Source organism: Botrytis porri (genome assembly GCF_014898465.1).
Source record: "Botrytis porri strain MUCL 3234 chromosome Unknown BPOR_015, whole genome shotgun sequence".
Classification (NCBI taxonomy): domain Eukaryota; kingdom Fungi; phylum Ascomycota; class Leotiomycetes; order Helotiales; family Sclerotiniaceae; genus Botrytis; species Botrytis porri.
The window spans coordinates 150,200-176,501 of NW_024066089.1; the positions used below are offsets into that span (position 1 = coordinate 150,200).

The following is a 26,302-nucleotide window of genomic DNA, read 5'->3' on the forward strand; positions in this document are numbered from 1 at the left end:
GCTCGGTTCTGACCCCATCTGATGTGAGTTTTTGGGGGGTAGTAGGGCCATTTTGAATAACGGCGCAAAACTTTTGAGAGACGCGGGAGGGATCACTTGAAGATTATTTATACGAAATGATTTTCCCTATATTTTGTTTCCGAGATTGTTTTCCTTCATTGCTTTCTTCATTCTTGTAAAACCGAACTTTGCTCTTGTTCTACATTGAGAAACTTCTTCATATATACTTGGCGCTTAAATCTGCAATCCAACAAGTACCCCACCGGCTATTCACATTTGCCCATCTTGCATATCTCGCATATACCCCCTGCATATCATACTGGGTATATAGGAGATCGAGATCACTCTCACTCTCCCTATAGCGAGTTACAATGGTCTCTCATTATTTTGAAAGTCTCCCTGTTCCTCCTCTAGAAAATCTCAGCACAGAATATATACTCCAAGAAATTATCGACCACATTGGAAAACTCGCTGATGATTTCCCGCACACCAATCTCAATTTATTTCGCAAACAACTCTGGGATATTAGAAATCGGAATGTGCAGCCGAAAACTCATTTGCGAGGTTTACTGAGAGTGTTGGAACATACGCATACATTTAAACATGCCTTTGAGGAACTAGAACCGGGTTTGCAAGCGCAGATTCGAGCGTTTATGGATGATGAAGAGGATGTGAAGGAGGAGGAGATTATGGGGATGGGGAAAGTGAAAGGGGAGTTTTATATTCCGCCGTCTCCGGCGGTGAAACATCATTTTAAGGAGATGGTGAAGGAGACGGTGAGGGAGAAGGCGTATGAGCAGAAGATAAAGTTGGTGCATGATAAGGTGAGGAAGAAGATTCAAGAAGTGAGAGAGGAGATTGAGAGGGAGATTGTGGATGAGGTGGGGGGTCATATTGAAATATTTCAGAAGGTGGAGGATCATGTGGGAGAATTGTGGGGGAGGCGTGGGCATTTGGAGGCGTTGCTCAAGAGGAATCCTAAGGCTTCTTTGATGGAGAAGCGGGATGCTTCGATGCTGGGGAGTGGAATGTCGCCGAGGATCTGTGAGGATGAGAGAGGAGAGAGAATTATGGAAGTCCATAAAAATGCCCCCTTTCATAATTGGGGAAATAGTGTGAAGAATACTCCGCTTTATACTTTTGTTCCTACGACGGTTTTGGGTCTGTCAAATTTGGTCAAGTGGGCGAAGGTCGAGGGTTATAGGGTTAGATGTAGTGGGTACAGACACTCGTGGAGTAATACGTTCTCGCAGGATAAACAGATTTTGGTCAGCATGTTGAATTTGGAGAGTGTGGAGAAGATTCCGGATGTGATGAGTATTACAGAGGAGAAGGGAGATGTGGATTTGAATGGAGATGAAGTCGTAGATGCTAATGAGTTGAAGACGATTGAGTTGGACCCGAAAATTGAGGGGTTGAGTTTGACGGGGGGTGAAGAGGGGAAAATGCTTTGTAGAGTTGGAGCGGCGGTCACGAATGAACAGTTTAGGAGGTGGGCCGTGGGTCATGGGAAATGGGCGTTGCCGGTGGATGTTATTCTTGTTGAGTATGTTTGCGTTCCTGCTTCTGCATTTACATACGATTTCTCGCTTCCAGGTGTACTCGCGAAAATTCGATATTCATATACTAACACAAACAGAGTCACAGCAGGTGGTGTCAACGGTCCCATTTGTCACGGCGCCGGTCGTCGTCACCAAACAGTATCCGACTACGTTCGCGCCATCGAATATATCGACGCAAACGGAATCCACCGCACCATCACCAAACCCGCTCACCTCCGCGCCGCCGCAGGTTGTTTCGGACTCCTCGGTATCGTAACCCACATCACACTCCTCCTCTCCCCTATGACCTACGCCATTCTGCGTCCCACCAAACCCGACATCGCACTTGCCATTCCCCCCCTCTCTCCCACCGATATCCCCATCGCGCTGCGCAAATCCTGGACGCCCGCCCAATACGCCGACGCGCTGAGAGAGTTTGAAGATAAAGCCAACAATGACTATTATAGCGAATGGTTTTGGTTCACGCGCAGTCAGCAGGCGTGGGTTAATACGTGGAATGAGACGGCGGATGAAGAGGGAGTCGTGGAGTATCCGAGCCCGTTTGATACTTTTGTGCAGTGGGTTCAGGGGTGGGTGGGGAGTGTATTGACGGGGAGTGAGGTTTTTGGTCTGTTGCCCGGGAGGTGGCAGGCTTGTATTTTGAGTACTTTTGGGAGTGAGTTTTTACTTTTTTTTGTGGTTTGTGATTTGGGGTTTAGGGGTTTGTGGGAAGGGAAGATTTCAGGGTTAAGGAAGAAAGGAGAGAGGGGAGATGAATATTTTGAGGGGAAAAAAAAGAAAACCATATTCTAATAACTCGCAAATATAGTGGTCGCACTCCCCCCCTTCGAATTCAACGAATTCGAACAAAAGAAAACAGTCGAATACAAAACTGCACTTCCCAACGGTCTTCATTTCCGTCGCGGGGTAAGTTTCTCCTTCCCTCTTCTTCCTCCATCCCAAAATTCAAACCTAACATCCATCTTCCTCCTCAGATCCAAAACATGCGAGTCCGAGACCTCGAATTCCAAATCCCCATTCCCTGTCTCCCCAAATCCACTCCCGACTACACCATCGTGCGACGCGCCTGGTGGGATATCATCAATCTCTGCTATCGCGATGCGGAAACGCCCATGCGACTCACGCTCGAATTAAGAATTATGGGAGATTCGAATCTGATTATGGCGCCGCAGAGAGGAAATCGTTGGGGGACGGCGAGTATTGAGATTTTAAGTGTTCCGGATGCGGTGAGGGATGAGGAGTGGTTGCCCTTTTGTCAGGAGGTGGTGGATTTGTGGGCGGGGTATAAGGGGGTCATGAGTGTTGGGGGAGAGGAGAAACTTTTGAATGTGAGGCCCCATTGGGCGAAGGAGTGGGAGGGGGTGAAGATTAGAGGGAGGGTGGCGAGGGAGTATTTGAGGGAGGTGGGGTATAAAGAGGAGGTGGGGGAATTTAGGGGAGTGCTAGGGGGAGATTGGGAAGGAGCAGGGGTGGGGGTTGGAGGATTTGAAAGGGAGGTTTAGTAATGAGTTGTGGGATTATCTGGTTTTTGAGGGGGTGGAGGGGGATGGGGAGGTGCAGAAAGTTGAGGTGGTGGAGGGAAATCATGATAATGTGGTGAATGGGAAAGAGATTAAATCTCTTGGGATCGAAGGGCCGAAAATCAATGGTGCGGGGGAATTAATCGATTATTTGACGTTTGAGAAGAAGGGGAAGGGGAAGGAACAGGAACGAGAACAGAAAAATGAATACGGGATTAAAGTTGAGGAGGTAAAAATTGTTGAGGCGAAGGAGATTGTTAATGGAGTGAAAGAGGTGAAGGAGGTAAAGAGTCCTAGTAGTAGTAGTGTGCCCGTAAAGGCGGTTGGGATTCCGGGTGCTGATCATGCGCGTGGGGGGTTTTCCTATTAAGTTTGGGAGGTAGATTATTCTTTAGGGGAGGGAGTGGGTGGATGATTTCTTTGGGTTGGGGCTTAGACGGAAGGGAAGGGCAGGGCAGGAAAGGGGGTGTTCGTTAGGTATTAGGTAGTTTTTGCAATCTGTTGTTATGTTTAGCTTTATTTTATTTAGCTTTCTTTCACATTTCAATATCCTTTTCCTTTTCTAGATTGACTATCTACCTACCTACCTACCTACCTACCAACCCACATATACAAACGAAATTTCCAAACTCGAATAAATACACACCAAACACCCAACTCACTATCAGCAAAATATCCCTCATCTTCGATTTTCTCTTTCTCTTTTTCTCTTTCTTCCTCTTCCTCTCTTTACTAGCTTTCTATTGTTTTTAGCGTCGCTAGCTAGTGTCAAATCGATTTTCATCTTGGATCTTGGATCTTGATATTGTGTATAGTTTTATTTTTATTTTTGTTAGCTTGCTGGTTGTTTTGATTGTTGTTTATGCCAAATAGTATGAGAGATTGGAAATTGGAAATGGAAATGAAATTGGAATTGGAATTGGGATTGGGATTTCGTGGGCGTGTTGATATTTTCGGTGGTGGTGTATGGTATACGGCAAGGTTAAAGTGGTTGGGAAGATTTTTATGTATGTTTATAGTCATTCTTGGTGAGAGGAAGTAGATGTTGGGGGATTGGGGATTGGGTATATAATGGGGACAGGAGGTGGTGAAGGTTAAGTTTGAGATCATGGCTCTTTTGCGGAGGGTAAGGATAGCGATTACTGGATGGTAGGTTTGGGGACGAGAGATTAGAGATTAGAGTGATATGTGTTGATCAATTGATTAGTTGTATGTGAGATTTATGATTTACTGCAAAGTAGATGTGGGATATGATGTCTAGTGGGAAATTATTTGTGGCTATGTTTGGTGTGGTAGTACTTTTAAGATGTTTAATATAGTTGTGATTAGGGGGTTTTAGAGAATGAGGTTATAGCTATACGTAGAAATTTCATTGGAGTTGATGCGTAGCATCGAAGAAATTGTATCAAAAATACCCGATCTTATTCGTGGCTGTAAAGCAGAAGATTCGGAAATATAATCGTGAGTACGCCGTCGCAGATAAATGTTTCGATGATTTGACTACTAGGCTAGGGGTGAATGGCCTCGCTAGAGGATTTATACGTTGTTGAGGGGGGTAGTAGGACCCACGAATAAGATCGAACGTTGAATAACTAAATTTTTGAGGCGATTCTGGGTAGTGGAAGATCGGGACTTGGGTTGATATAATGGAATGAGGAAATGCAAGGTGGAATAGATGAGCATATTGAAAAGGGAAACTTAGACCAGGGTTCATCTACCATTATCATATATTAGTTAATATCAAACATAATCTTTAGATTATTCATTGCAAGATTTCTGCATGCCAGTAGAATTTGATGATACCTATATATCTATGATAACACAACAGATAACCAATTATAGATCACAACTCACTGCATCAAGGCTAACCTAAGCCTTCTCGAAAGAGAGGCTAATGCCCCAAATCTTCCACTCTAAGCTGTGCGTCAGTCGCAACCGCCGCGTTGCAATCACTTGATAGAGCACCGTTAATCACCTTATATGGAGTAATAGAATCGATCGATGCAAACACACCTCTCACGCTTTTGCCATCATTGGTGGGTGTTGTGTACTTTTAGAGATTTGGATAGGGAATCGATTGAGTTGATCATAAGGATTGCAGTGATTGAAAATGAAAATTGAGAAAAGATATTAGCTAGGAATGGAACTTCAGTTAACGCTGTGGAACAAGATTCAGGTTATGTGTACACTATTCAAGTAAAAAGAAAGCATGAGAAACTCAAAATATCTTATATTGAGAGTGCTACGCAGACAATTGGTAAATCAGAGCACATAACATTTGCTGATACACTCGATATACTTTTAGATTTCAACAAATAATAACAAGAATCTAGCATATTGCCGTATGATTGAAGCACAGAATGGAATACTGAAGCGGTAGTCCTTTTCTCCACGCCTTTTTGCGGATGATCTACATAGTGTCTAAGGGACCAACATGTAGGTGCTACGCCTTGCGAATACATCCTTCCTCCTTGTATATAGTTTGCAGATTCTAGTCTACAAATTTACAATGCTCTATAAGTCGGACTCGGCAATAAACACAACGGTTTTATTGAAGAGTTCCAAGATACTGCGCATCTCGCCTCGAGATGATCTTCAGAACCCCTCCAAACGCAGCTCTAAAACCCGAGTTCATTCGCGCTTCAGAATAAGAATTGCCAGATTATATGAGATTCTTCCCATCGAAATAAGTATAACTCATTGCATCAAGATCGATATTCTTAAAGTTTCGTACCTATTCGATGTTAGTCCGTGAATGATACTCCTTCAGGGTGATATTTCTTGTTTTATGTACGTCAAGGAGTCGACTCTCTACCCACTACATTTTTCGATATTCAATACTAAAAATTACAGAAGCACTAGCTTCCAAACATTTACGAGCTATGCAAATTTGGTTATTTCCTAATACACAATCCCCAAAGTTACCAGAAAAATAAACTCACATTGAAGCCCACCATATCCTTTCTCGGATCCGTTTCCCCAAACGTTTCTGGTCGGCGCAGATCAATCATAACACTACTTCCGCAATTTTTACAGAATCTGTGATCTGCAACTTTATGACCCCATTTATACGATCCCATCTTTTCCTCCGAGTCTAGTACTTCGTTAGATACATTCTAGGATAAGATAACCTGCATTGCAAGAATGGGGGAAGGAAGGAAAGAAACTCATTCTTACCACCCAAAAATTTAACATCTCGTCTCATGGGGTAGACTAATAAATATCCGTTACGAGTACAGATCGAACAAGTACATGAATTAACGGTGTATTTGGGAAATGGCCATTTGAGTGTTACCGTAAACTGAGGTGGTGTTAGTTAGGGGTTTTCGTGATACGAGTTGTACACAATTCGGTGTAGTGTATATTGTGGAAAGGAGAATACTAACAGCAACAGCACCACAATGACAACTCCCCTCATGCGTAGTCCTTTCCTCATCCGAAGTCTCCTCAACCTGTCCAAAGAATTCCGGTGAAAAAGGTTTATATTCACGAGTTACGATTTTAGGTTCTGGCTGCGCGTGAGGTAACATGTTGAAGTAGAATGAAATGATTGATCGAATTCTCAATTATCGAAATAGATTTCTATATACAAGAAAACTCGAGAATGGGCAAGGAGATATACAATAAGTCTTTGTATGAACGTTCATATATAAATAACAGATAAAAGAGGGGAGTGGAGTATATACACACATCACCGCGATTTTAGCTCTGCGTGCCACAGCTTACAGTATGTGAAGTGGGGAATTACCGAGATTCGCGCTTCGAATTCATCTTGCTTTCACATTACCTATACGTAAAATCGATATTGTTATTCTACTCGGAAGTTCTCAGTTGTAATCTTACAACATAGCAAAACTTCTCTATAAGAATTCTGGAGATAACCCTAAGGACAACCTCTCTCTCTGTAATCCTAGGATACCATTTTGGATCCAATTCTTTAGGCTTAGAAATAATCTGCATCCTTAAAATCCTATTTATAAAGATATCTTTATGCAGAGGCTTTTTAACAGCAATTGACGGTACGACTAGACAAAGTCCAGATTTCTAAAGATAAAACGGTAATAATGATGGTGATTGATTGGTACAGCTGATTTTGATAGGTACAACATACATGTCCGCTAAGCCTGTTCAGGATTACTATAACATTCCATCAATTAATCAAATTATTCATTATTCATCTTCTTTTTCTATTGGAAACATCAAATTCAGTGCAAGCATACCCAGTAGGACAAGTGCCCAATGATTAGACTAAAATACAACGACTTGATGGTTTTCAACCTTGTATCTGTGTAGCGATAATTTCGGCTTCCTCGAAGATTCAATCAAGCTTAATCACAAACTAGACTACAGTGCCGACTACTGAACTTCCCAGCTGTGATACAATTCTTTCTGAACCATTAACCTTACTGTGGTCTTCTTACTGTGATTTTCTTACGATGTCACAACATACTTATCCGCCGCGAACCTAAGCTGACCTTTTCTCCGTAATCCAGCAGGATCTACATACAATTTAAGCCCTATACCCAGAGCTCCAAGATTAAAACCCCTAGCAACCAAGTAAACTTCATCTAATAGCTGATCGGATTGAAGTTTCATACTTTCCATCCTGTCGAGTTGACCCTGGCTACAATGGAATGCATTATCGAGTGGTCCAGATGTTGTTTTAACTTCGATATAGTATGTAGCTCCTTCACGGCCCTCGATGTGAATCGCCCTTCAAGTCCAAGTTCAACCAGAAATTTATTTATAGAATGAACTCTTTTAATGAATTTCAAGCACATTGATCTTGTCTTTAAAAACATCATCGTGCTCTTTACAATCGACAATTGCGAAGGTATCAGTGCTGTCCATCCATTCAACCTCCTGTGATGGTCGATATAGTGGGAAACACTTGCACTTGGAAAGTTTGTCTCGTAATGCCACAGTCGGATTGAGTGCGCATATGTTTCTTAGCTCGCGTAGAATGCCCTCCTCATCTGGGTTCTCGAGAGCGCGTTTTTGGGGCGCAATAATGTGCATTTCTAGATTTGGCTTCTCAACACCTAACACATTCCGAAAGAATGTCCGTTGATTCCTGTATTCGGTGGCGATAGAAATCTTCTCTGGGAGCTGGATATCCTCTGTGGTCCAGACGCACGATGATGGGGCATACCACAACTTGTTTGGAGGGTAGTAAAGAAGCCTGCCTTCCTCGATACATGATCTGCTCGGTTAGAAAAGACCATTTGCTAGCTTGTGTAAAATATGCACTTTACTATTTCGGTCTCTCCGGACTTACTATCACCCCCCCTTAATTCATTGAGCTTATCATATAGCAAGATGATTTTGTTCTTCTGTTCGTTGAGGTCGTTATTGGATTTGTTTTGGTCCTCAATTTTGATATGTCCCAGGTATTCCAGAAAATCGCTCCATGTGGCATCGGAAATGCCGAGAGTATTTACAAATAGGGCTTGTAGTTTCTGGTATTCATTGATGGGTTGAAGACGAGGCTTGTGTTCATACTACTCGGGGCCACTCCATAGAAAATCAACTTTAAACTTCCACTCCCAGTCATCCATAGAATTGGAGTTGGGAACAAAGATCACATCCTCTTCAAAAGCTTTCCTAATAAGCATTAGTTGATCGGATTATGCTAGAATATTTCTAGGCATTGGGTGACTTACTTGATTTCTATAATATCTAACTCGTCAATATAGGGTTGTAACCTTGAATAAATTCTGAAGACAATACTGGGGCTGATTAAATCTTTCTGTCTAGCTTGCTTTAGTAACCTCAGCCAAAAGGAAACATCTGCATCCACCCCAACTCCAAATCGCTTGAGGAAGTTCCATTTGAAAACCTCAATTTCAGAGATACCATCCAAATCCTCCAAAAAGTCGAAACCTTCTTCTAGTCCCAGAATTGAAGCGATACCTTTGAGCTTTGATACTAGTAGATATGTGTCCTTTAGACTCATCATCGCCGATGAGGCAAGGATGGGAACCTTCCTCTGCTTGAAGAAATTATCCCATTTTTGCGTCTCATTGTACTACACCCAATCTGCTTGCAACGCGCCAAGCATACATTTCAGAAGGTCTTTTAAAATGTGCTTGAATTCCAATCGAAAGTTTGGGATCTGAAGGATTCTCTCTACGGCGTATTTGCGGCGTCTCTTTAATCCCAAGAGACCGAAGCCACTCGATTCCAGTGTGCCTATTTCGAATGCCACAAGCTTCGAGGGGGCTGTAGTAACTTTTCCCTGTATATCTGACATGACTGCCATTTTTCATTTCAAGTGGTATAGATTCACCAATAATTTTGATCGTTGTGCATGCATGATCGGATTCCCTACAATAAATCCAATCGCCGACATTGGTATCATGTGGTAAAGAGCATTCCCCATTCCATAACCACATGAATATTGAATAATAAGCTGGAAGCTTTTCATGATGCCAGAAAAGGAATTTGATATCGGAAACAGAGTCAATCTTCCGAGTGGGGAAATTATACCGTTGCTCAATGAGAGGAAACATGCGTTCTGGTGAACACTCAGCTACTCCAAGTTGCGAAAAGAGCTTTTCCCTACTCGTATTTTCAAGTGCTTTTCCATCGACCAAGTTTAGAGGTAGATCCTTCGGTATGTCAACCCCACCCGAAGTTGGGAAAATTATACTCGCATTCAGTGGACGAGCCCACGTTCCACTGTCAAGCGGTATGATGTTCAGCTTTTGTATCTTCATTTTATTGCTATCATCCTGACTCATACTAATGAGAAGATTTGACATTCTCGTATGCCAAAGGCTGCTCAAAGGCGTAGTTTTCATTCGAGAATCATGAATTCCAACAAGATCTTCGTCTAGTCTTTGCAAAAATTCACCAGTATTTAGACGCTTTGCTTTCATCTTTTCCAATATAGGGATATCAGAAGGATCGTAGGGCTCCGAGACGTATGCAGTTGTGCCTGCAATAGTATCTGCCAGTAGAGGATCGCAATGTTTGTCTCGAAAGGTGTTCTGCAAAACCCGCAAGCGATTAGTGTCCAGCGAGATCCATCCAGAGAAAAGAAGAATTTACTGCTGCAAAGTCTGTTAAACAAGCGAGGTTGCAGAAGCCCCCAAAATTCGTCTGTAATAGCATTTGCGGGGATATATCTGATCCAGCTGTATCGAAGTGCGTTGTACTCAAGAAACCCATTGGGATCATTAATTGCGCTGCGGAACGTTGCAACCACTTCCTCGAGTAATTGCCTATTCCACGCAGAATCCACAATATCTTCTCGGCTGGCTTTGGTAATAAAATCACATTGTATGAGAAACTTATCGTTCAAGTTAGCTTCAGTATTCACAATTGTACATCTTCCAGCTTGGCCAACTTTGTACCCGGTTTTTTTCAAGGGAAGGAAAGCAAAAACATCTTGTTCTTCAATGTCGGATACATGATCTTCATTAATAGGAAAGGCTAGAATGACTTCAGCTTCAAGAATTTTGGCACGAGCGGAATTAGCAGGGAGATTGACGACGCGGCGCTATTTGACCCAGAAACTCTTATGTTTGACAGAATTGATTGTGCCCGTGATTGCGGTTTTAATCTGAACTATGTTTTCAGAGAGACCATTGTTTTTTGGACGCATCAGAGAGAATTGGACCTTGTGAACATCCCTATCATGAAGTTCAAATTTGACAGTCAGTTGCTGTAGTTTTTTGAGAAACAGTAGTAGTGTGTTTGGCAAATTTAGCAAATCTTGACACAGTGCCTCTCGATCTTTACAAGACCATCCATGTTCGAACATCATCGGGAAGCTCATGTGGGGTCTCATTCATCGGCGTAACCATTCCAAGTCCACAATCTTTGGAATCCTCCTTGGAATATTCAAATGCTAAGGAATAACGCCCGGGCTGGATATGGACTTTATGAGCAACGTTAAAGACAGATTTGAAGCCGATGCCCTTTTCTCCAATATAGCCTCGAACGCATGCTTTAGTACTCTCGCCAATAGAACATGTAGCATTGATGTCCTTCCGGGTGAAGCCATCTTCGTTGGAGTCTATAATGAGGCGGTCCGAGTGGAGAGTGAAAGACAAGAAGGGTAACTTGTTTGAGGCTGTGTATCTGTTGTCTTCCGCATTTTGAATAATCTCGTAGATAAAGCGAGTAGACTTTTGATAGAGCTGTTCAGCCAAAGTGCAAAAAGTTAGCAAAGTACGATTGCTTTCAGGTAACACGAAATCACCATTGACTATGAAAAGGGCGAACATTTGAGTCGAGACCCCGAGCTTTCTTAGCATATTTTTGATTGTCTGCAGGACTTCAGGCAATTCACGTTCTAGAATTTCTTCATGCTCTTTTTTGATTCCGCCATTCTGACGTTGTAGATCGTCAATGAAATCTCTGGCTTCTTTGAGATCTTCTTGAGAATGATTATTCATACTGATTGATTCTAGTCGATATCAATATCAATGATGAAGATTTCTTAAAAAATTTCCAAGTCGAAAGTAGTGCTTAGCCTATACACGCTTGAAGCTAGCTAGCTAAAGTCCACTAGGGTTGAGGCTAATTAGTTGTAGCGAACCTTGAGCAAATATCTACTTTTGATTTCAATCATGATATTAGCATTGACTGTGAATATCTGGAGTTCAAGGTGCATCCCATAAATGCACGCAACTACTGATGCTTCTCTCAAATCCTCCTGTTTCTCAAACTACACGGCCTTGGCTTTCACCTTCCTTAGAATGAAAAAGTCGAGTGGAGATTCAGGACTGATTCTTACTATAGATCAGCGTTTCAATTCATAATCTTGTGGCATGTATGGAAGTTTTAGATATTTGTATGTTCATTCATCAATCCCCAGGTATCTAATCTAACTCCGTCTACGTCTCATCTTCACATCTCCACTAGGAATCCAACACACCATCTAAAATCTATCCACTACCTCTCTATCACCTCCACTCCCGATCCCCCTACTCCCTCTGGTAGTTATATCGTAGTCTATGTATACCTTAACATATCCCCTCCTACCCACGCTATGCTCATGCCTCTTAAGTTTTAATACAGACGTATCTCCTTTCTTATGCATGCGCGCGAAAAAAAAACGTAGATAATGAATCAAATCCTCCCCAAATCTCGCTCGCTTAAACTCTTCCTCATGTTACGTCTTATGCCTCATCAATCCAAACCACATAGCTCAGAACGCTACCCCAGTCCAAAAGATCCACCTGATGCAAATAATATGATGACGCAAACAGAACCACCTTCTAGCATTGACCCCGATCATCTCGTTGAAAACAATCCAACCCGCTTATCTTGCATAGCATGTACTACCAATATGTTGGTCAGTCACCTCAAACAAGCATTTCATCCTCATCGTCTTTCTCCGCTCCCTTCATCGCCAAATCGAGAAACGTGCCTGATTTCTTCCTATCCGGTAGTTTTTGCCCCGTGGCCTTGCCCTTCACATTTTTCTTGGGCGCAGCTTCATGACCCTCAGCAACAGGGGCCGCTTCTTCATCCGTTATTGTAACACCTTCTAACAACATCTTTTCCACGGCCTTCTCGCCCGCTTCTTCGCCTTCTTCGCCTGCCACTCTCCCATCCAGCATCAACTTGCTTCTACCCATTTTCCAAATGGCTTCTTCAATGGTACCACGAGTGACTAATCTGACAACTTCCACATCACGAGTTTGTCCCACGCGATGAGCACGATTCTCTGCTTGCACGTCATCTTGAGGATTGAAACTACCATCGAAAATGATGACTTTGTTGGCATACATCAAGTTAATGCCCGTTCCACCTGCTTTAGTCGTCAAGAGAAAAGCCGTAATATCAGTATCATCCCTGAATCTTTCAATCAAAGATTGACGCTCATCAATCTTGGTGGCACCATCGATACGAGTGTATGTGATCATGGAAGTGTTTAATACAGATTCCAGAATATCAAGAACAAGCGAGAATTGTGAGAAAATAAGAACTCGATCCCCATTCTCCTTGTATTTAGTCACAAGTTCCACTAAAGCAGATACCTTCCCCGAATCCATCCATGCATTCTTCTTAACGTCGAAAGATTTGATACATGGATATAATACACACCACGTGTGTAACCAAAAGTCCGAAGCATTGCGCATTTCTTCCACAAGATGGATTCGTTTAGCAGAGGGAGGGAAATTATCTGGCTCTTTCTTTCGTAGGATATCGACCATTTTCTCAATCTTCTCATTTGTAAAGTGACGTCTGAAAAGTAGCGGGTGAATAGCTGCTTTGCGAAGTTGCATGATGGGGTTATTTTCTTCAGACTTCAAAGGTGGCATTTTGACACCTTCAAGACGCCTGCGTGCCCGTTCTTTCGCTGCATCTGCATGCTCGTTGTAGATTTTAGCCTGCGTTGGCTCCAAACTACAACGTTCAACCCGACATAATTTTGTAGGAAGATGCTTCAACACTTGATGCTTCTTCCGTCGTAGGACGAATGGAGTCAGCATAGATCGGGCTCGAGTAATACGTTCGGCAGAAAGCAAGGCTCCATGATCAGTATCTCGAGTTGTTGCTTTTGCTTTGAAAATGTAATTCAAGTCTTCTTCTCGTTCCTTGAAAACATCTGGAAGAATGAATGCAAGTAAAGTAACCAATTCGACCAGGTTATTTTGAAGAGGTGTACCCGTAAGTAAAAGCTTAAAGCTAGCAGGAATTCTATTCAGAGCTTGATTCTTTTGAGTTGCTCCATTCTTCAAAATATGACCCTCATCACAAACAAGAACCTAATGCTACTTAGTAATTGAAATCAGATTAAGACTTGTTGAACACTTACATCAGCTCCCAATTTTCGGAAAAATTTGTTGTCGGCAGGCTTGACAGCCATATCGTAGGTAGAAACAATGACATTAATCTCATCTCGATTCTCCAATATGGATTCAGCCAACTCGACACGTTCAGCCGCAGGACCTAAAAGATAATTAGTTAATGCCCCCTCAGATACTTGGGACGAATCCATCTATGTTGAACTTACCGTGATAAGGTTGAATAGCCAATTTGGGAGCAAACTTCTGGAATTCTTGACACCAATTCTCAAAAACAGCAGCAGGACCAAAAATAACATGAGGACCTGTCCGACCAGTAGCCACAAGATGCGAAAGAAACGAAATAACTTGACAGGTCTTTCCAAGACCCATGTCATCTGCCAAAATACAACTCAGGTTCTGCTCGTACATCAAATTCAACCAATTCAAGCCAACGATTTGATAATCTTTCAGAACGACTTCATCTGCCATAAGCGAGGGCTTCTTCAAAAATTCGACACTCGCTTTCCTGCGTTTGGCAGATACGATCTTGTCCTCATCGGCATTCTCGCCATTAGTAGATAACGTGCTGCTTGGAGTGCCAATTCCGGAATCACGCTGAGAATCTGCATCCTCGAAAGATACCAGTTCAATACCTTCTCCTTCCTTGCGAGTACCAAAAGAATTGAATCCCCATTTTGCCATCTCAGCCTCCAATGGCTTTGCAAGATCCTCACATCTTTTAACGAGGAGATCCACAGCCTCGTAGCCAGAAAACATTTCCAAAGCAGTTTCCACGAGACGTTCGCCCATAGGAGCTTTTGCACTTCTCTTGCCACTTTTCAAAGTCTTAACATTTGACACATTTCTCGCAGCATCAAGACTCCTGAAAGGTCGACTGTCCAACATTGCTTGCGCGTTATTCTTGGTGGTATTGGTAAGTTCGATAAGATCATCCAATGTGCATTTGTTCAAGTACTTGAGTAGTCGATCCTCAAGAATTGGATCTTCTTCGATTTCCTCCTCCTGCTCAAGGTCAGAATCATCATCAGACATATCTATGATAACTGGAGTTGAAGCCAACTTCACGGGAGACTTGGCTGGAGATTTGACTGGAGAGGAGGCAGCTGCAGGTGAAGTTGGATCTCTACGTCCTTTCATAAGTCTTTTCCTTGTTTTTGGTGGCGTGGTAGCTTGAGCTGGTACTTGAGCCGGTCTTTGCGTAGACTGGTTTTGAGTAGAAGTATATCGGTCCCTGATTGACTTGATAGGTTTCGCTAGACCTCTTCTCATCTGTGGTTCAGCCATTTCTGAGGCAGCCATCTCTTGAACTTCATCCTCATCGTCGGAAACCTCAATAGGTTTATCTTTTGCAAGCAGGCTACAAGCAGCATCAAACTCGTTTTTAGTCACGAGCAAAGCATCCTTGACCTCCATAATAGATACCCCTGGAAAGATGTCCTTGATGCGCTGAGCCTTCATCCGAAGCTCACCTTCTGGAATGTCATTGATCGAAATATCCTGGACTGGCCTGGCTCTCTCTGGACCCTGTTGTTTCATGCCTTTCTGTGGATTATACACAGCCTTGGCGAGAGCGTTTTGAAATTTAGAATTGCCGTTAAATGATCGCGAAGCATCTGGATAACCTGTAGACCCAAAAGAAGCACTCTTTGAAACGAATGATGTAGGCTTGATGTCCACACTGGTTAGTTCGTCATCATCATCAGAACTATCTCCAACAAATGATGGTTCCTCATCATCACTGTCCAAGTTGATAATCTTCCTTGGAGGGGCGATGGGTTTTTGATTGATTCCAAATGGTGCTCTGTATTGAGTTCCAGCAGGTGCCATTGCAGATGCGATAAACTTTCTTGGTGTAGGCGATTGTCGTAAAGGTGATGAAGCAGGTACTTGTACACCATTCAAGCTGTTGATATTTGGAGAACTTGGTGGGTATGCCAGCGAAGCAGCTCGATCGATTATCTGGGTAGCTTGAGTCTCGAACTTCTTGGTAGTGGGTCCAATCTGCGTGGGTTGAGTCTCGAACTTCCTAGCAGCACCTATGATCTGTGTAGGTTGCGTTTCGAACTTCTTCGCTGTTGCTGGTGTATCGGGCACATAGTCCTTGAAAATATCATCCCCATCATCCGCATCTGAATTGTAGGTATCTATGTTTCTCACAGAATTGTTGATAGATGTATAACCTGATTCAGTTCTTTGCCGTTTTATCGCAGGCGAATCAAGTGTAAGAGAGGGATTGGGAAAATTGGAAGCCATAATTCGTTTCTGTCGTTATATTCTTGGAATGAGAAATCGAGATCGTTTCGTCCTTCGACGAGAAATTAAAAGAGGATAGAATTGCAAGTTGTAAAAGCAACAATTGAATGAGGTTAATATAAAGTTGGATCTTGGTCGACGTAGATTCGCAATCTGCAATGGTTTCCAGTTAAAATCAAGATTCATCCAGGTAAAATATCCAGAACATTCCTGATCAATCAAGGTTGCGTTCCCAGAGATTGTTGCAGTACAAGAAGACGAAGAGAAAGAAATCTTGCGAACTGGCGAGACAGCAGACAGCGAGATGGCAAAGCCGTTCACCTTAACTCCCCAGCTTATTCTTTCAATGCTCCCCCAGACAAAACAAAAGTGAATTTTCCAAAATGAGCTTTTCTCGTACCTTCTTATCAATATTCCATCAATCTTGACCCTTCAATCTTTGTGTCGTTCTTCTTTATCCTGCCCTAAATCTGACCAACGATAACTAGGTCGTAGAAATAACTTTTGACTTTAGTAAAAAGGTCCACTATCGGTCAATGAAAAGACACGCTAACACGCTAGTAAAAATCCAATTAACGCGTTCCCCATCTTGTCCTTTTTCGCGAGTTGCGCGAAGTCAGCAGTGTCCACTTCCACTTGCACTTCCTAATTGATACATATATATATCAAGTTGTTCCACAAAGCTAAACATTCAGATAGATACTCAAATCTATAAGAAAAATCAATAATTACAATCAGATTTCAATAACATCATAGAACAAAAATCAATTATCTATCTATTTTCCATTAAGTATTCAAAACATATATCTACTTCAATCCTTTATACCCCTCACCTCCTCACAAACCAATCCAATGGCGACCCAAAGACGAACACCCCACGACCGCATCGCCGCCGGCGAAGAAAAAGAAGCAGAATTCAAACCTGTTGCTGGAGCAAAGAGTAATATTGCACCTGCAGTTCCTGCGTATGTGTTCCATGTTTACAATATGTCTCGGGTTCATATCAGCCTCATGATTATCATCACCATCACATGTCTCTCCTCACATTCACTCGTCTCACTCCTACCCCTTCCAATCTTCACATCACATGAACAATCCACCTCAAATTCCCAACCCCCCAACTAAAATCCCCCTCACCAGCCATGTAATCTTCAAGCTCCTCGGATTCACCCTCGCCATGATCGTCGTCCCAATAGGATCCTATTTCCTAACTCTAAATTCTATCTTCCGAGGTATTTCTCCCTCTTTGTCTTCCTTCCCATCCCGCCCCCTCTTCCCCAACTCACCTAACACCCACTCCAGGAAACTCTACCTTCGCCGGCGCCACCGCCGCCATCATGGCCAACGTCGTCCTCATGGGCTACGTGATCGTCGCCATGCGAGAAGATCAGAGCGAAGCACTTGAAGCTGCCGCGAAGGAAGAGGAATCCAAAAAGTCTTTGTAGACGAGGAAGTTTTTTTCGAGTCTCGTATGGGGATTTTCTTACGAGTTTGTACGAGGGCTTCCTTGCGAGTCTGTACGAGGATGTTGACGAGTCTCACACGAGAGAGTCTTTCCCGAGTCTTACATCATACATGACGCGAGAGGACTATCTCCCACTCCTTACACAAGAACCCTCCCTCACCAAATCTTGCAATCGAATAAGAATCTTTCCTTTCTTTCATTACCAAAACGAGGATACAACTCCCGAGTTCTAATCTATCCATCTCAAAAGGTCTTTCAGGGGTTTCTTTCACGGCTCTGGGCATTTATCATCTATCTATCATCATTTGATTTGACGAGAGAAAAAAAAAGGTCAAATCCAATCAGTTGACCATGACCACGAAGTTGGTAGTGGGTAAAGATATCGAAACAATGGGAGAAGAAAACTCATAAAACGAAGTATAGGTATAGGTCATACATATGAATGTTTGGAAACATTATGATCATGAGAATGACTTCCATGGTTGTCTGAGAAATGATCACATTAAAAATAAGTCATGTGTCAGTCAGTCATCTTGTATAGAAAAACTAATAATCACACAATCACAAAGGTCAAGTGATAATGGCGAAATAAAATCATAAATATTCCAAAAATTGGGTAGATAGAAGTTTGTTGAACCATTGTGAAATATGTAGACCGATAAATATTCATCTTCATATTCAGGCCATCCACATGCAAAATCATTGACTCCAAGCATCACCAACCATCATCTTCTAGGCAAAGGAGCCAATTAAGGCCAGACATAAGGCCTGCAAACTCACAGCTCCTTTCCTAAACCAACTTTTGGGAATAGTAGTAGTGGTGGACACAAAGAAATACAACACCAGACGCCTTCTGATGCAAAAATAATCCAACCGCATCCAAGTGTATTCCGTTATATCCCTTGGCCCCCACACCCCTATGTTTGCCCGTCATGAATATCATTAGAACAAAATCAATACCATACATCCAACAATCCACTCCAAGATTATTCTCTCCCTTTATCCGTATTAGATGGTAAATAGCGTGATAGATATTGGAGGATGACCAGCATCTATCTTATTTATTCTTGCTCAACCTTTTTCCAAACCAACTTTTCCGTTTCTCGGGTTGGGGTTTGGCCTCTGATTTGGTGATTTGAACGACCGATTTTTGAGGTAAAGAATTTTCACTGGTGATACCAAGATTGATTGGAGTTCGTGGTGTACTATCATTGCTAGAGGGCGTAGGTCCTTGGCCAATCTGCTGTCTTCGGGCTCCGTTTTGTTCATTGATGTTGCTTCCAGGTGGAAGGTATTGGGGGTTATTTCCGAATCCATTGAATCCATATGTCTCCGCAGGTTGTTGTGGTTGTTGTGGTAGCGCATGCAGTCCATCTACTGAACTATTCAAGCTGCTGGGGTCGGTTGAGTATTCTGGAGCTTCGCCAGACATTCCACTACCGGAGGCAGTTGTCACAGTTTCATATGAATGTTGCTGGCCTCCAGCTGCGGTGTAAACACCGCTGTTAAATTGTGGCTCTGATGCTGTTCGAGGATATCGAGATCTGTTTGGGGTATATCCATTGGCATGACCTCCATGATTATCGGTAGTATAATAACTATCGGGCCTTGTCATTCCATTTGGTCGTCCGTCACCACCACCATATTGGTTACTCTGTCTGTAAGGTTGTTGTTGTCCTCCTCCATAATAGCTCTGCTGAGAATACCTTAGTCGTTCGTCATTGTGCATTTGACTTGCTATATGGCGATCTGTTAGCGTATGTACGACAGTTGTCAACTTCACGCGCTGTGCGCCAAGAATCCACTGGAAGACGAAAATCGCTAGAGCATGCGAGATATCAAATTCCCATTCAGCTCATCGAAAATGTGCTCGGTTGGTGAATTGGCATTGGCCATGACCACAGACCACAGACCATAATAGTCTAAGCGCTCAAATCCAACAAAAAACAGGTATGATAACTGTGTTAAAAGTAGTGTGCAGAAAATTCTGCAAACAAGAAAATTGAGAAAAACAAATTGGAATGCACTAACCAGCATAGTAACTGTTACGTCGATTGTATGTTGAGCCTACCTCGGATTCTGTGAAGTGAAAATGTCAGAATTGATACGCCAAAATCTTGAGCACATAGAAGCTTGGGGATTCTTACCAGAACCGCGTATCATTGATTTTCTTGAAGAGTAGTTTCCATCAATAGCTGCCTCAAAGGCTCGAATTGTATCCAAAGGTCTCTCCCATCTGCTTCTCGTAGGATTTGAACGATCAGGATCCGCTACGTAGAAAAAAAAAGTCAGCGCACAAGAATTATGGTGAAATTGAACAAGACAACGAACCGATAGGGTTTCCCTGATTGTCTCTGTGTTGAATTGCTCGAATGGGTGCTAACGAAGTTGCGACGTCGTTTGCAACAGCAGCTGTGATGGAATCGTCAGTATGTGATTTATGAATCCCATGATATGAATGAGTACTCACAAGGTTCGGCTTCCGTCATGGCCAGAGATGGATCAGCTTTGGAATGAAGTCTTTTTGCTTCCTTCTCTCGGTGTGTTTCTGTGAGATCAACTTTCTGTCCACTGCCACTGCTCTTATGAGAATGTAAGCTGAAGCCAGATGAAGTCTTTGCTCTTTGGCGGTTCCCAGGCCGCTCTTGATTGCCCGGGGGCGAGGGTAGCGGCTGATTTTGGTTTTGCATATTTCTAAGTATAAGTCGATAAGTGGACAGTGATTGTCGCTGTTGTGGGTCTATTGCAACTTTTATCAAGATATTCTGAGCCTTATCGTCGTGAAACCTGGGTGTGGTGGAGTAATATCGAGAGGTTTGTAGGGATATTTGTGGAACTCTGAAATGAAGTTGGTCCTTTTGGTCTGAGTCTCGGTCGTGAACGTCAAAAGTAGGTGGTTGGGAATTTGGCGGCTTTATATCAAAAGCAGATATCCGTTTCACAGTGTTTGGATTAAGCTTGACGAGAATTAAAAACCTGATGTTTTGATAAATCGAACGACAGTAGTGGATAGTTTGAAGACGATCAAAAATGCGTTTGATGTTAAGCTTTCTTCCCCCCAAATAATCTCCAGATATAACGATTGATGGTTTCGTATGATGTGAATCAGATCTTGGATCGGAAGTACTGCAGCGAATGTATCTTTTTTTTTTTTTTTCCTTTTTCTTCTTCTTGTGGATGACCGATGAATGCAGATTTGTTTATGTTTGTTTATTTGCCCAGCTTTTTTTCTTCAAGCCTTCACACGTTGCGCACCTAATACGTAGTAGGTAATAGGAAAACGATGAATGGAGATGAATGGAGATGAATAATAAACGATTGATGAAGATTGAGAAAGGAAACAAATTGGTTTTTGGAAAAGAAGAAGAAAAGGGAGAGAGGTATAGAATGACAATACGACTACACGTACTTTACGCGGGGAGATGGAAAAGTTAATACGAAGCATTCAATGTTATTCAGCCACTGGAGGGGGGGTTTGGAAGCAAAATCAATATTCATCATCCATCGATGGATTCCAGACTAGGCCATGAGAAAAAGTATAATATTATTAGGTCTTGAGGGTATTTTGATGACGAGGAGCTCTTGTCCAAGTTGTTTAGTCGTTCGAACCAGTGAATAAAGCTTTTCGGGATTCGTATAGCTTCCTTGCCTTTTGAGATATCATACCTAGGTACCTACCTACCTCGTAATAACAATAAGTCTCTACCTCGCATTCAGGTACACTTTTAATTCGTTATTCAATCGTAAGCCAACAACACACCCAATGGACGTAGCAAGCAATGCTCTGTATGTTGTCCAACCGTAGTATCGAATGGCTTGGATGAAAATCCTTCAACCATCACCAATGAGATAGTGTTTCGCTCGTCGGAAACTTGGTTTCGATCCGAAGTCCAGCGATACAACAATGGCATTGCGACAGGATTCGTATGCTCTTTCGTTACCAAGCAGGGATGCAATGGAAAGGAAAGGAAAGGAAAGACAAGACAAGACAGGAAAAGGATACCTAGTAAAAGTGGTGGTGTGGTGATATGAATTATGAAATGAGGTAAAAAATCAAACGATAAGAGAATGATCTACCACTAGTCCCAAGAAAGTTATTTATATCCTGGTTCTTTTGGTGCTGTGCGAGGACCAGTGAAAGCATCTCGGATTCTGGGAGTTCGGGGATTCTGGGAAGTTCTGGTGCATTGCATTCAAAGCTTCCAACCAACGCAAATGAAGTAACAGTACCTCAGAATATTTCCTACAAAGTACGTAGGTATTCTCATTCGTATTCTTAGTCACACTATCAAGTTATTTTTAGTTTCCTTTTCATTTTCTTCACAATTCCAACATCAACATTGCCGCATTCTCGTTTTCTTTACCTAGGTAGGCAGTGCTAGGTAGCGTGACAACCCAACGGAGACTGCCATGTTTCCGAGCTTTATCTAACAATACAATACTCCATATATAGCCTCTAGAGAGGCTACGACTTTAGAGACCGACCTGGTTCATCGTAGTTGGACTCGAAAGTTTGAATAGGAATAACTACCTAGTAGTTATTCACCAACAACCCCCCCCCCCCTCCCTCCTCCATCTCCTCAAGACTCGAGACATATTCTAGAAGAGTAAAGAAATAATACCACTTCAAATGTATCAGACACTTAAACAGCTATCAATGCTAACATTACACCAAGCAAGCCATACCTGAACCCAATGCATCTTATCCCATCCCAATTCATCTCCATCAGCATATAGACACCTCAAATCAATCCTGTTTTCATTTTCGCCATCCATTTGTCCATCTACGATATCTATCCATCCATTCCATCATCCATCCATTTATTCATTCATCCATCCACCCCCAAGAATTTCAAGAATTTCAAGAATTTAATTGGATTAAATAAGGTGGCCCCCATAAAAAATGGTGGTGGCTGAAGAACTACTATACTAACTAACTAGGTAAAGACACGAACTTTCTTTCGTCTCCGCGATCAGCTCATCGAAAATCGGAAGTCTCGGTATTTCTCTTGTCTTGTCGTTTACATCCAATGTCATTGTCATCCACGTACAATCAATTTTGGCATACCGATATAACTATCGATCTATTCCATCTTTCCTATCTACAAGGTACCTACCTACCTTTCACTCAATCCATGCAACGACCGCTGAAATATCACATTACTGAATCCCACCTTGATCTACCTACCTACCTACCTACCTACTACTATGCCACGCTTTTTTGTCCTCACTATCCCAACTCGGTGATAATAAAACAAAAGTAGGTTCGGGTTTCAGATGGTGAAGGCTCAATAGACATCTTAACTGGAGGGGCGGGGGCGATTAGACTCTGAAACTCGTTATATGTCTCGATAACCACATGCAACTAACTCGAGGGTGGTTGTGAGCCAAACCTTCGTGTTCGATAAGATTGATTCCTTACCTATCTGTGCTTCTCCATACTCGAGACTCTTCATGAGATGATTGGGAGGATTCAGATCAAGATAAGATCGTATTTTAACACATAAAGCACTAAGAGTACATCAATGTGGGATATTCAGCTTGTGTGATATCTGTGTCTCGAAATCTGCAGCTTGTATTCTACGGGTGCCGTGAAATGTGGTATTGATACATAGAGCTGCTTGGGGAACATGTAGGTTGAAGAATTGGAGAGAGAGATGCATGAACATTGGAGGATGGGTGGATGGATCACTGCTAACCTAGCGGATCAAGTCTTTGGAATGAGACCTATGGATCACTTTGGGGGTGCGGAGTACGTAGATTTGGGGTCCCGGTCCAAGTACCGGTATTGTATTTTACCATTCCATCTTGACGTCAATATCCCATCTCTATAGTGCGTACCCAAGTCATTTTCCATGTACATGGCAGGATTGTCAAAAATCACTATTATCAAGAGCACTACTTTGCTCAGAGTCTCAAAATCGAAGTGTTCCCAGAATCCAGTAAAACGAGCAAACCATTGTACCAAACTTCGATTTTCGTTGTGAAAGCATAATTGACATGAGTAAGACCAAAAGATATAGGAGCACATTTTTCCATGTCGTTCTGGATGAAATTGTGAAACCTTTGATCGATAACTCCTGTCTACGTCTAGTGAAGATTTCCACGACGATCCCATATGCACTTTTAATCATATACCCATGCGGCCATTGTGGTGTTGAATTGCTTAATTGGTATACTACCCACAAGGCTGTGCTCATTATTGCCGCCCTCTTCGAGTGCCCAAATATGACATATCATCAACCATCCTCCCAGTCCATGCTAACAACTCCAAACCAACCATTTAGACCGATGATGGGTACAACATGATGCGAACGGATGCGCCGAAAGACTTAGGTGGGAGGTTTTGTCTGAATCTAGCACGTACGACACCGGAGTTTCCTTTGGCACAAATTAGTATTTGATTCCCAGCGGAGGAGCACATCGGATCCCTCATACCGTGTGGTCTAGCGATCTTTCCCCAGATAACTCTAATCTTTGATCCTCTAACCTCCTTTGATGCGCGGTAAACGAAAGCAACCTTCTTTCCGCAGTAGAAGCTGTTATATTGTTAGAATTGAGAAATGTTCCCATATCATGGTATAACCTACTTGGCAGCCTCGGTGTTGTTGACACCCTCGATTTGGATCAAGCTGGTGCCTGGGGTGGTGTTGCGCTTGCCGCGTTGGTAGCTCAAATGGCGTCCCCTGAAGATATCCATATCAGTATGTGTCCGATAATTCAACTCAAACAATCCATCTCAATCTAACAATCGAATTCGTAAGTGCGTTGTCGAAACCTCCTCTCCGTCAATCTCTGACCCCTGTCTCACTTCCAGCCTCCATATCGCTATTCGAATCCAGAGTATGCTCGTTGATCGGAATAAATTGTAAACTTACTTAACATAGACTAAAAACATATAACAGTCAGCAATTGATTCAAGAACAAACCGCGGCCTTGCTTAAGTGTAACAAGTTTGCCTCCGTCTTAGGAAAACTGCAACTTCGCAATTTTCCATCAACTACCTCCTCCTCTTCAAGGTCCGCACAGCCAATGCTATCTCGAAATCAGGGTTACTCACGTCTGTGTCCGGCTTCGGTAGGCATTTTGGCGAAAGTCTCTCGTGGATTTGAGAGGGAAGACTTCGTTCGGTTTGGCGTAAATGGTTGTCGGCGTCGAGGATGTTTTTTTCGTCTTTCCAGAATGCACACAATTCCTAGAAGTTTAGCGAAAAACTAGGGCTCCCAGGATATATGACTAAGCACCCAGAAGCGTGATTTCTTGTTCTCTGAAATTTAAGGTGTCAAGAAGCGGGGATTTGAACGGAAGAATTCTAGGAATGAGTTCCGATGTATCCATTTCGCAATCACATCATCATCAAGAAGAAACAGCAAAGGGAAAAAAGAAATGTCAACGTCGCTATAGTTTGCGAAGAGGACTATGCGAATTATCAATATCAGAAATTGTCGAAACCATATCAAAGGCTATTTTTCCAGTCATTTGGAAGACCAGGTTCCTCTTCTTTAGCACCATCCTCTCAGTCCTCTTGTAGAATCCAAGAAGGTAGCAGAAGAAAGTAAGAATGTGCAGAGTAAAAAGGTAATATTTTGTCTATTCAGTTGATGTTTCAAATCCCGAGACGATTTTCCCGAGTTTGCCTTGCGAGAATACTTGAGTGAACTGATGATGTTGATGATCGGTGGAGTATTTACTAAGGTAGGGGTGGATGAGGGACCGGCCGGAAACTCTCCACTCTCCAAAGTACCTATACAATTGTAATGATAATCCAAATGAGCTGAAACGGCATATCGCAAAGACATCCCATCCATCAAATCATCAAAGCCCCGAGTACGGAAGCACCGTTCTAGAGCCCCAAGCGACCATTGAATGCTAAATTAGCAATTCGGGTTACTGCCTCGCTTTGTTTTGATAGCAACATTGCTTTCGTGGAAAATGGCTTAAGAGGTCATTTCTAACGTATAATAATAGAGTAATACTTTGGGGGAGCTCTTGGAAGAGATCCATTGGCATTTGGGTACAGATTCACCGAGCATTACCATCAGTGCTATGCAACATGCTTTATAATCGGACCCGTAAGAAATCGAAGCCCCCCGTTCCAATCTTCCAAAGAGGGCATCGGTGATAAGTGAGGGGCGGTCGGGCCTTGTCAAGTAGGTAGAAGATGGATGGTATTGGATGCTACGGCGACGGATGAATGTGGATGTGGATGTGGGTGTGACGGCTGTGGATGACTATGACTATGACTATGGCAATGGCAATGGCTCTCAAATAAAGCTTTATAAAAGCTGCACAATAATGTGATAGCAAGGGTTAGGTACAGCATTGACACAGGAAGTCTTTCGAGTTCTCAACAGTGAATTAAATATTGAATCACATTCAAGAACAGAATCCATATAATCACCCAATCAATACCTAGGGACATATATATATATATATACATATATTTATATATGAGAGGTCAAAGAGCACCAGAAATTCACAAGGTTGGGTTGTGTACTTTAAACACAAGACAGGTCTGTTTTGGGTTCGGAGGCTACCCGGAAATACTTCTCGTCCGTCATACATACATACATCCCATCAATCTTAGCGGGGTCGAGTCTTTCATCAAAAGCGGACAAACCCAACATTTTTCTTGAGCTATTTCTTAAACTTTCAATCCTCCTTCACTCAAAAGTCTTGTTGATCCTCAGGAAAATTTGATTGTTTCTCCCTTTCTCGCTTTTTTCACATATC

The 26,302-nt window shown here is 42.6% G+C and overlaps 7 protein-coding genes across 7 annotated transcripts; 2 read left to right on the forward strand and 5 right to left on the reverse strand.

The window, feature by feature from the left end:
• Nucleotides 1-371: 371 nt before the first annotated feature.
• Nucleotides 372-3,452, forward strand: EAF01_009839 (uncharacterized protein; the record flags this gene model as incomplete). Its single annotated transcript, XM_038918095.1, has 5 exons — nt 372-1,546; nt 1,640-2,217; nt 2,371-2,468; nt 2,537-2,983; nt 3,009-3,452. The coding sequence occupies 5 exons, from the start codon at nt 372-374 to the stop codon at nt 3,450-3,452; spliced, it is 2,742 nt and encodes a 913-aa protein (XP_038766065.1).
• Nucleotides 3,453-5,744: 2,292 nt separating this feature from the next.
• On the reverse strand, nt 5,745-6,612 carry EAF01_009840 (uncharacterized protein; the record flags this gene model as incomplete). The annotated part of the gene is made up of 4 exons (XM_038918096.1): nt 5,745-5,816; nt 6,025-6,176; nt 6,260-6,383; nt 6,469-6,612. 4 exons carry the CDS (start codon nt 6,610-6,612, stop codon nt 5,745-5,747), a joined length of 492 nt encoding a protein of 163 aa, XP_038766066.1.
• A 2,490-nt stretch (nt 6,613-9,102) lies between these two features.
• On the reverse strand, nt 9,103-11,487 carry EAF01_009841 (uncharacterized protein; the record flags this gene model as incomplete). Its single annotated transcript, XM_038918097.1, has 3 exons — nt 9,103-10,034; nt 10,136-10,586; nt 10,849-11,487. 3 exons carry the CDS (start codon nt 11,485-11,487, stop codon nt 9,103-9,105), a joined length of 2,022 nt encoding a protein of 673 aa, XP_038766067.1.
• A 912-nt stretch (nt 11,488-12,399) lies between these two features.
• Nucleotides 12,400-16,104, reverse strand: EAF01_009842 (uncharacterized protein; the record flags this gene model as incomplete). The annotated part of the gene is made up of 3 exons (XM_038918098.1): nt 12,400-13,809; nt 13,860-13,993; nt 14,058-16,104. The coding sequence occupies 3 exons, from the start codon at nt 16,102-16,104 to the stop codon at nt 12,400-12,402; spliced, it is 3,591 nt and encodes a 1,196-aa protein (XP_038766068.1).
• An 852-nt stretch (nt 16,105-16,956) lies between these two features.
• Nucleotides 16,957-17,549, forward strand: EAF01_009843 (uncharacterized protein; the record flags this gene model as incomplete). Its single annotated transcript, XM_038918099.1, has 3 exons — nt 16,957-17,069; nt 17,245-17,336; nt 17,407-17,549. The coding sequence occupies 3 exons, from the start codon at nt 16,957-16,959 to the stop codon at nt 17,547-17,549; spliced, it is 348 nt and encodes a 115-aa protein (XP_038766069.1).
• A 600-nt stretch (nt 17,550-18,149) lies between these two features.
• On the reverse strand, nt 18,150-21,204 carry EAF01_009844 (uncharacterized protein). Its single transcript, XM_038918100.1, has 5 exons — nt 20,040-21,204; nt 19,901-19,981; nt 19,717-19,839; nt 19,601-19,648; nt 18,150-19,306 (listed from the first exon to the last, which is right to left on the reverse strand). The coding sequence occupies exons 1-5, from the start codon at nt 20,257-20,259 to the stop codon at nt 18,627-18,629; spliced, it is 1,152 nt and encodes a 383-aa protein (XP_038766070.1). The 5' UTR covers nt 20,260-21,204; the 3' UTR covers nt 18,150-18,626.
• Nucleotides 21,205-23,852: 2,648 nt separating this feature from the next.
• Nucleotides 23,853-24,654, reverse strand: EAF01_009845 (uncharacterized protein; the record flags this gene model as incomplete). The annotated part of the gene is made up of 5 exons (XM_038918101.1): nt 23,853-23,950; nt 24,008-24,108; nt 24,160-24,255; nt 24,448-24,457; nt 24,630-24,654. The coding sequence occupies 5 exons, from the start codon at nt 24,652-24,654 to the stop codon at nt 23,853-23,855; spliced, it is 330 nt and encodes a 109-aa protein (XP_038766071.1).
• Between the last annotated feature and the right edge of the window lie 1,648 nt (nt 24,655-26,302).